General features: G+C 37.8%; 1 protein-coding gene and 2 pseudogenes across 2 annotated transcripts; 2 read left to right on the forward strand and 1 right to left on the reverse strand.

The window, feature by feature from the left end:
• The first annotated feature begins 3,645 nt into the window (after nucleotides 1–3,645).
• On the forward strand, nucleotides 3,646–5,443 carry LOC102599182 (early nodulin-75). 2 transcript variants are annotated; one of them, XM_006354230.2, is made up of 3 exons: nucleotides 3,646–3,729; nucleotides 3,837–3,921; nucleotides 4,015–5,443. In XM_006354230.2, the coding sequence occupies exons 1-3, from the start codon at nucleotides 3,712–3,714 to the stop codon at nucleotides 5,052–5,054; spliced, it is 1,143 nt and encodes a 380-aa protein (XP_006354292.1). In that variant the 5' UTR covers nucleotides 3,646–3,711; the 3' UTR covers nucleotides 5,055–5,443. The 2 variants fall into 2 exon arrangements, with proteins under 2 accessions (XP_006354292.1, XP_015167247.1); XM_015311761.1 differs by lacking the exon at nucleotides 3,646–3,729 and having other exon boundaries at nucleotides 3,831–3,921.
• On the forward strand, nucleotides 5,069–6,658 carry LOC102603752 (uncharacterized; annotated as a pseudogene).
• A 94-nt stretch (nucleotides 6,659–6,752) lies between these two features.
• On the reverse strand, nucleotides 6,753–7,668 carry LOC102604089 (uncharacterized; annotated as a pseudogene).
• Nucleotides 7,669–10,584: the final 2,916 nt, after the last annotated feature.

Genomic DNA, 10,584 nt, shown 5'->3' on the forward strand with positions numbered 1-10,584 from the left:
AGTAGCCTTATGACCACGTTTGCCACAGTTGAAGCAGCTTCCATTGAATTTCTTCTTAGGAGGATTGCTCTTTGGACCATATGCTTTCTTTCTTTTCTTTGATTTTGTGGGATCTTCTTCAACAATATTTACTCCAGATATTGTTGAATTACCACGTGACCTCTTTTCTGCGGCCTTGTTGTCCTCTTCGATTCTCAGCCTTACCATGAGATCTTCAACAGTCATCTCCTTGCGTTTATGTTTCAAGTAGTTTTTCAAGTCTTTCCACAACGGAGGTAACTTCTCAATAATGGCCGCCACTTGAAAAATATCATTTACAGTCAATCCTACATTAAAGATTATGTGAGTATTAAGAGTAGACTTAATATTTTCAACATAGGTATTAAATAAATTTATACCTTCAGAGATCATGGATTATGACCTGCAGTTCTTGAACTTGGGTGACGACGGTCTTATTGTCTATCATCTTATACTCAAAAAACTTTGCCACAATGAACTTCTTCATTTCGGCATCCTCTGTTTTGTACTTTTTTTCTAAAGCATCCCAGAGTTCTTTTGAGGTCTTGACACTACTGTACACATTGTACAGATCATCTTGCAGGCCACTCAGAATATAATTTTTACACAAAAAATCTGAATGTGTCCATGCTTCTGTCACCAAGAATCATTCTTCGGCCGGAGTTTCATCCGACATAACAGGAACATTCTCATTAATGAACCTCTGCAGACTCAACGTAGTTAGATAGAAGAACATGTTCTGCTGCCATCTCTTAAAGTCGACTCTAGAAAACTTTGCAGATTTCTCAGCCGATGCAAGGGCAACAGTTGAACGATTGTGTGCAACCGATGTTGTTGCAGCACTCACTGATGTTGTTGCAGCACTTACTCTTCCAACATTTACTTGACTTGAATTTGTCATTTTTCTGTCACAAATGGCAGACAATTTTAGTATGTGAAATACTAACAGTAAAGAATAAATCCTTACATAGCCTATTTTTGATTTAACGATAAATTTTTTATGTTCTTTTAATCGTTAATCGAATGAATTTTAAAAATTCAAACTGAGTAGAAAACCAGAAAGGTTTTAATCTCCAGAAACCTCAAATACAGAAACTATTAAATTTCTTAAGCTTGTTATCTCCTGTATTAAGGTTAGCAAAACAGAAACAGAAAAATAGATGAAACAGATAGAAATAATAATCCGAGTCCACAGAACCCACTGTGTTTCCTTAAGAAATTTAATCCCCTCAAGTACCCGAGGTTGCAGATTAATTCCTCCCAAGATAAAATAGATTAACCTATTAGAGAAGTAGCGGTACCTCAAACTTCAATAATTTCAGCGAACGCAAGAACAGTAACGAGAGCACACATAGACTCAGTTGATCGACAATTTGTTTATGTAAGAAAATGTATGCAGAGAGGAAACATTTTCAGTCAATGAAAAACAAAAAAGACCTCTTATTTATAGCCATTTGCAGCAAGGAATGCGTCTATTCAGACAATGGTGTCTTTCCAGAACGTTGTGTCTTTTTTGGGAAAAGTAACGCCTTTTCGGAAGGAACAAGTCCCTTCAGAACGTTTTTATCGTTACACGTGAATTTCAAATAATTTTCGTTATGCAAAATTAATTCTGTTAATTAACTAACATTTTGAATTAATTTATAAGAGAAAGGAAATCAATTAATGAGATTGATTAAATAAATTTTGACCAAAAAATATTATCAATCAAATCATTTGCCTAATCCGAAGCCGAGCGAGCGACGACGACAGCGTGAGGGGGCACCTTCTTCTTAACCCTTTAAGAACTAAAGGAAGTGTTTCCCAATATTAAATCGGCAACTCCTAAATCTTTCGTATCTAACTTACTAGCGAGCATACGCTTAGTAGTTTTACATTAGCAATGTCTTGGCTCATTAGCAGCATGTCATCCACATATAGACATGCAATGACCTCCTGATTTGGAGTGTCATTAATGTAGACACATTTATCACATTCATTGATCTTAAATCCATTTGACAACATGGTTTGATTATGGGAGAAATGACTTTTCATTTGCAATTTGCAATGACTTTTCATTTTCCCTCCAAAATTGGTTTCCCCACATTTCCATTTTCTCTTCTTATTTCCTTTCACACCTTGCTAAAACCCAACAGTCACAGTAAATACAACACCAAGCTTCCAATTGGATAAGTTAAAACACTATATTAATTTCATACATGAACAATTTATTTCTTATCCAGCTACCAGACGATTCAATTCTAAGTCTAGTAATTAAAACGAGAAAAATGAACTACATGTCTTTCATAAATATATATTTATTCTCACTTGATTATGATTACTTTATTTATATTCTCACTCAACCCAACCAGTCCGTGTTCACATTATTATCATTGCTACATCAACAACGAATATATACGTGTCATTTATACATATTTTCTCATTTGATTACGGTTAACTAATTTATATTCTCACTTCAATTTAATACTTTAGTAAATTAGTACGGTTTCGTGTCAAACAATATTTATGGGAAAACAATTTCACTAGCAAAACATTTACCTTAAAAGTGTGATGTGATGTTTCCATAGAACATTGCATGTTCATATCATAAACATCTTCTAGTTATATTTAGCAGGGTTTCTTAAATTGAACATTTTTATAGTTGTATGTTGTGCTTTGTATTGACAATCATTTAGCAAGAGCAGAACATACAACACACCCTGCATCTAAAATAATTTGTTGTAACCGAATCTTCGGATCTATGCTTCTTTTCAACTCCCGGAAGCATTTCATTGATCACTACGCCTTCCTTTGTCTTTGTTTTTGCTGGCGAGCATAAGTTTTTATAAGCACGTTTTGTCTCAATCAGTTTACACCATATATGACGATGGATTATGCTTTGAGGAACAACAATGAGTAGTAGCTCAATACAAACAGAAAAGACTCTTTTTTGGAGGGGGACTGATATTGTTTTTGGAGGGTTCTTTACTTGTAACAAAAGGATTCTTCATGTGTGGATATCCCTCTTTCACCTCTAAAGTTACTTTCATATTGTTTGACCATCAAGCATTACCTAAACACTAGGTGATGATATAACTTTTTGTTTCCCACCCAGTGTCTGGTACCTGCATTAGAGCTTGACTATTTCAAATTCACGCCATGTAGGGCTCCATTCGGAGAGAAGCACTCCTTACCAAGGATTTTTCCATACCCATGGCTCGAACCCAAGACCTCTGGTTAAGGTTAAGAGAGTAGCAGCTTCATCTACTACACCCCATCCTTTGGTGGTACTTTCTCTAACTTTTTAATCCTTCTTTCTATGGTCAGCTTTAGATAATCATCCCTTAGCACTTAAAAAAAGAAACTGGCAATTGTATATGGTTATATATATATATATATATGTAGTGCTTAAAAGCAAAAATTCCCTTGGCTCACCAAAACAGTCTAGGGTCCAGAAATAAGCAAAATTTTTGGTGGTGGGGACTTCTTTTCTTTTTTTCCACTTAGCTATAGATGATTATGACTTGTTAAAGTTAACCAAGAAGCAAAAACTCTCCCTTGAAAAGGAGATTCTTTTCCTGTCCCACAACTTCATGCCTTTTAAATATTCCTTTCCATGCACAAAATGATGCCATCCATATATTGATTCCCTCCATTCTCAACATTTAATCTCTCTATACATTCATCTCTCTTTCTTCCCCTCTTTTTCCAGAAATGGCTCAACAGATGGAGGTAAGCCTTGCTTCTACTTCCATATCGACAAGTCTTTGGAGAAATCGAACATCATATTCATGTGGAGCATATTGTTTTTTTAATTATGTTTATGCTTTTTCATGCAGAAATCTAGAGTCACAGAGATACAGGTGAGAATGGACTGCAATGGTTGTGTGCAAAAGATCAAGAAGGCTCTACATAGCGTCCATGGTGAGTAAGTGATGCATGAAGTACTAATTCAGTGCTAATTCTTTCTTGATCTCCTCTTGAACATGTTATGATAATCTATGCGTATTTCTACAGGTATTCATGATCTTTATATAGATTTTCCTCAGCAAAAGATTACTATAGTAGGATCGGCAGATCCTGAGAAAATAGTGAAGGCGATTAAGAAGACAAGAAAGAGTGCCATTGTTTGTTCCCACATAGAACAAGCAGACCCTCCAACAGAGCCAGAGGAAGCTGAACCAGCTGAGAGTGAAGCACCCACCCCTGAATCCAGCAATCCTCCAACAGAAGCTCCACCAGCTGAAGAGCCACCCCACGAACCGCCAAAAGATCCACCAACACAAGAAAATCAACCAGCAGAGGAGAAACAAACACATGAGGTTGCTGACAACGCCAAAACCCAATCAGGCCAACCCTCTAAACCAAGAGATGTTGAAGAGGTTCATGTAATTTACCACTATCCACCAGACTATGGTTACAGATACAACTTTAGCCAGGGAATGAGTAGTCCTGAGCCACCTAGGGATCACGGATACCGATACAACTATGGTCAGAATGTGATCCATGAGCCACCCCGGGACCATCGTTTCAGCAGATACAACTATGGTCAGAGTATGAGCCAAGAGGCACCCAGGGACCATGGCTACAACAGATACAACTATGGTCAGAGCATGAGCTATGAGCCTCCTAGGGACCATAGTTACAGATATCACTATGGCCAGAGCATGATCCATGAGCCTCCCCAAGGAGACTCTGGTTTCAGAAATAATCACACTCGTCCTATCGGTCCAGAATTCAGACCTGAGATGCCACCACCAGGTCAACCACAAGGAGACTCTAGTTTCAGAAATAATCACACTCGTCCTATCGGTCCAGAATTCAGACCTGAGGTGCCACCACCAGGTCAACCACCGGTTTATGCGACTCACAGCTACAATAGCTATCAGCCATCACCCTATGTGACTGGATATGAATACATCAGGTCACCACCAAGATACACACAATATACTAGGCCAGAGCATTACTCTGAGGACTATCACTATGGAAACAACAGCAATGGAACAATCAGCTCAGTATTCAGTGATGAAAATCCAAATGCATGCACAATAGCATAGGAAGGGTGAGCAAAATGGGTTCCAAGGGAAGCAAGTAATTTTTTTGTTTCACCTGTATGAAAGAAAGATGCCTAACTAATTCCAGATGATTCGTAAAGTAACTCTCAATAAACAAAAATAAAGCAAACATTTTGTAAATGTTGAGAGAAATGAGATTCTTGACTTCAAAAGGAAAAGGGAATATATCCCCCACTCCACCTCTACAAGGCTAATTCAGACCACCTTGCATTCATTTCCTGAAGAAGAATACTAATAAATCTACTTTATTCTTGGAATTTATTCCTCAGCTTTACCGTTAGCCATCCTTTATGCTTGAAAGTTAATCATCATTTTCTGCCAAAGTACAGAAAGTTGAAATGGAGAAATAAAGGAATTTGGTACTTCTGTAATCTTTGCATAACAAGTTTTATAAATTAATTCCCATTGAATGACTCAACCTATTATCGGCTTTATGCAATTACTTATCCTTCTGAACATATTTCTTTAGGCAGGGAAATGCAGACAGCAATTACCAGATAACAGCACCTTCTTCGGAGAAAAAAAATTGCTCATCTAAAACTTACACATGCCAACTTATTTTCCCAATGTTGTAAAATTCCTTGCACAATGGAATAATTCCATGTGGAGTCAATTAAGAACAGACAAGGGCAGCAAGAAATCCATACAGATGATACAAATTAGGTGGGGTTAAAACTGAGATTTCCCCGTAAAACTGATACTTGGATTAATATGAATTTTCGCCCTAAGATCATTTAGTTGGAGTGTAACATATACCATCAACAAAGAGATGATGTTGATTACATAGCAGATGAATATGAAATGAAAGAACTAGATGATTTTATTGATGAGTTCCAAGGCAAAGACTTGGGTGGCTTTGATTCAGATGTAGATGAGTTGTAAGGCATAAACTTAAATGACTTCGATTTGGATGTAGATGAGTTCCTAAGTGTAGACTTAGGTGGTTTTGATTCGGATGTAGATGAGTATGACTATATGAATAGAAAAATGCAAGATATTTCGGCTGTTGAGGTAAGGAAGGGAAAAGATATTCAAGGGACCCCTTGGAAAAGAGTTACCACAACCAGGGAGTAGGCAAAGAAAACTACAACCCTATCATAACTATGAAAATATTCCTCAATCTAGTGAGATATCAGAAAAGGAGTGCAAAACCACAAAGAAAAACGGTTTATACTATGATTTCAGATGAAATGCAAGATCGGTTACATCAACGTTCTCTTACCCTAGCTGAGGAATTTGGTTTGGGCACTTTCTAATCATGATGTGCACCTGATATCTCATTTTTCTATCATTCATTGGCCTGCGTGAAAACTTAAAATCTCAATTCATCAAGGCATGTAGTGCCACTCGAGAAACATCGTGAAAGCCTTTCAGAGGGATTTATGGAGACCCGAGTTAGCAGTCTTGTTGTGTAAGATAAGTTGCTTGTTACTAGTGGATTACACGGAGAACTTATCATCAAGTATTTAGATAAGCTTGGAGTTTTCTTTTGTTCTCGCCGATGTATGCCGATGATGACATTACCACTACTATTGAGTCAACGACAATGCCAGTGGTGCACTTTATTTTATAGCTTCAAATTATGATTCTGGAGTTAGAGAAATTTCAACTATCTAACCATTTCCATTTTCCCTAGCCAGTGAATTATACATCACTCAGCCCTGATGGCAATCTCGAACTCTAGGATGGCATCACTGGCCAGGGAAATTGGAATTGGTTAGATAGTTGAAATTTCTCAAAATCAAAATCTCTAACTCCAGAATCATTATTTGAAGCTATAAAATTGCACCACTGATAGTATTAGTGATCTCGATAGCAGTGGCAATGGAATCATTGTCATACGTCGGCCGAGAACAAAAGCAAACTCTAGGCTTATCTAAATACTTGATGATTAGTTCCCCTTGCAATCCACAAGCAACAAGCAACTTATCTGCCACAGCAAAAGTGTTTACTTGGGTCTCCATAAATCCCTCTGAAAGATTTTTAGGATGTTTCTCAAGTGATGCTACATGCTCAGATAAATTGACAGTTTCAGTTTTTGCACAGGTCAATGATGACCAATGAATGACTGAAAAAAGAGACATCAGGTACACATCAATGTTTGAAGATGCTCAGACCAAATTCCTCAGTTGGGGAGAGATAATGTTGTTGTAATGGGTCATGCATTCCATCTGAAATCATATTATAAACCGTATTTCTTTATAGTTTTGCACTCCTTTTCTGATGTCTCACCAGATTGAGGAATATTTTCATAGTTCTGATAGCATTGTAATTTTCTTTGCCTAGTTGTCTCTTTGGTTATGGTAACCCTTTCCCAAGCGATCCCTTGAATATCTTTGCCCTTCCTTACATCAACAACCAAAATATCTTACATCAACAACTCATCTGCATCTGAATCAAAGCCACCTAAGTCTATGCTTAGGAACTCATCTACATCCAAATCAAAGTCATCCAAGTTTATGCCTTGCAACTCACCTACATCCGAATCAAAGCCACCCAAGTCTACGCCTTGGAACTCATCTATAAAATCATCTAGTTCTTCCATTTCATATCCATTTACTACGTAATCAACATCATCTCCTTGTTGATGGGACATGTTACACTCCAACTAAATGATCTTGGGGAAAAAATTTAGGATGCCTTTTTTTGCCCGTTGATCACAATAGGTTTTTTGGTTGACTCCAAGAATGGAAAGGTTGTTTCTCTTTTGTGTGGACATGTGGACTAATCATTTGCATCAGCGTGGCATCCTAATCGCCTAACATTTGCAATTGGGAACCAAGATAAAGCGTGCAAAATATGGAATATTCAGAACTTGTCCAAGTCAGTCACTACTTTGAAGGGTAACTTTGGAGCTATTCGGCCAATCCACTACACGTTGGCAGATCTATGGGTATGATAGAGCCTGTAAAATTTGTCCACATTTTTTGTGTATAATATGGAAATCATAGTATAAACAAGCACCTATCCTAGAAAGTCACCAAAAACTGAAGCACGGTGATTTGTCTACCTGGGTTTCCTTCCCTTGAATATGGGGTTCATGAAGATATCATTGGCTCTACTTTTGTTAACATAACCATTGGCCAGATGAGCGACATATATTGGTCATAGCCGCTTGTCAGCAACGCAAGCTCTTTGATTCTCTACCAGGATCGTAGAAGCTCTGATACAATATGAGAAATATTGGAGAAAATATTATTGAATTGTATACCTACATTATTACATTAAGACCTTATTTATAGATAGATATTACATTAGACTCTTTTTTCAACTAGGACACTACAGTACAATACTTTTCCAAGTATGATTTTATATTTTTATTTTTATTTTTATTTTATGACTGTTATGTTCCGACCCGCTTTCTAGCACTTCGACCAAATCCACGGGATACCTACCACCTCCCCCCAACAACAGGTATCAAGTAACTCTATGTACCAGGGCTCAGACAAATGGGAAAAATCACCTAGTGTATTTGTTTCTGCTAAGTTTTGAACCTGAGACCTAGGGTTCTCAACCACTTCATTGACCCTAGGCCACACCCTTGGGTGCCATGTAGGATTTTATACACTAATCCATTTGCAAGTAAGTGGTTTTTGCTATAAAGGAGACTACACTCAGTTTTATCGTTCAAATGACCGGAGATCGTCTAGCTTACAAATAGCATGATAAAACAAATATGAACCTAAATATAATACACTTCTACCTTTAGAGTGCTCATATTATTAAATCAAAGCATGAATAGTTGTGTCGTTGCCCAAACTCAAGGAGGATACTAAGTGTGCGATTCCACACGCCAATGATAAGGGACTTTATATTAGGACTAAAAGACACTCTTGATATCTCATCGAAGAAATCAATTTCTTGTCCACCTCAAATCCACATTTTACATAAAAAAATATGGAAAAATTCTACAGGCTCTGCCATACCCATAAATCTGCCATCAGACGTGTAGCGGATTGACCGAATAGCTCCAAGGTTACCCTTCAAAAGAGTGATTGAGTTGGACAAGTTTCGAATATCCTATATACCGCATGATTTATCTTATTTCTGAGTTACAAATGTTAGGCCATCAGGATGCCTGGCTGATGCAAATGAGTAGTCCACATAGCATAAACAAGAACCCTACCCTAGAAAGTCACCAGAAATTGACGCATGGTGATTTGTATGGCTAAGTTTTCTTCCCCTAAAAATGGGGTTCATGCATTTATCTTTGGCCCTACTTTTGTTTACATAACCATTGGCCAAATGGACGACATATATTGTTCATAGCCGCCACCGCCTGCCAACAACGAAAGCTCTTTGATTCTCTACCAGAATCATAGAAGGTTCGTTACAATGTGAGAAATATTGGAGTAAAATATTATTGAATTGTGTATCTATATTATTACATTAAGACCCTATTTATAGATACTACATTAGATTCCTTTCCCAACTAGAAAACTACATTACAATCCTTTTCCAGTAGGGTTCTATTTTTTTTTATAACCGTGGTGTTCAGACTAGCTTTCGTGCATCTCGACTAATTCCACATGATACCTTCTACCTTCCACCAGCAACATGTATCAGGTAACTCTTTCAACCAACCTAGGGTTCTCAACCACTTCATTGACCACTAGGCCATACCCTTGGATGCCAAGTAAAATTCTATATAGTAATCCTTTCCCAAGTAGGACTATTCTTGCTCTTGTTCCTATTCTAACAGTGTTTTGGAGAGAAAAGAATAAACATAGAAAAGTTAAAATCTAATAATCTGTAAACTCCGGCCTATATATAATTGAACGAAAATGACGTACCGTCTAGCAAAGCCTAGAAGAAGGTGACTCATGTAGACAATTGACTCCTTCTCAATACAATAGAATAGCCAAACCAGCCCAGCTAGCTGGTCGATCTCAGAGATCTTATTGACCGGCAAACCGAAGACGGACGACCACGGGTGTCCGGTGATGTAAAAGATATGTTGGTAGCTAGCCAACTCTTCTTTCTAACGAGGTTAAGGCGTGACCTACAAAATGGAAATAGTGAGGCATGGATCTCATGTAATGGGAAGTTCGAAGATGGACGCGTGGTTCGGCACGAAATCATAAAGGTTTGAGGACCCATTGGTCAAAGGAAAGGGAAAGACCTACTTTCAAAATGAAGTTGTATGAAGCGAGAGTGTCATGTACGGTTCCTTTGAGAAGGGTATGATACCACCACCTGTCATGCCCGACAAGTGGTCCACGGAGTTGCATCACTACTCACCTGGTCTATGCACATCGCTCTCTCCAGAAGGTTGGTCGCCTATCTTAGATCTTCCCCTTTCCAAAAAGATCTCAGGCTCGATCTAGAGTTTTGTATATAAGATCTATCATCACATCTTTGATGGGAATCTATTTCATTCCCTATTTGGTATTGTTCCATTCGAGCTCCTACTCCTAGAACACTATATAAATCAACATGTTAAGGCCCCGAATGGGTGGAATTTATACAACCAGACCTATAAACCCAAGGACTTTCACCTAGGCATTACGAA

The sequence above is a fragment of the Solanum tuberosum genome, unplaced genomic scaffold (assembly GCF_000226075.1).
Source record: "Solanum tuberosum cultivar DM 1-3 516 R44 unplaced genomic scaffold, SolTub_3.0 scf00171, whole genome shotgun sequence".
NCBI lineage: Eukaryota > Viridiplantae > Streptophyta > Magnoliopsida > Solanales > Solanaceae > Solanum > Solanum tuberosum.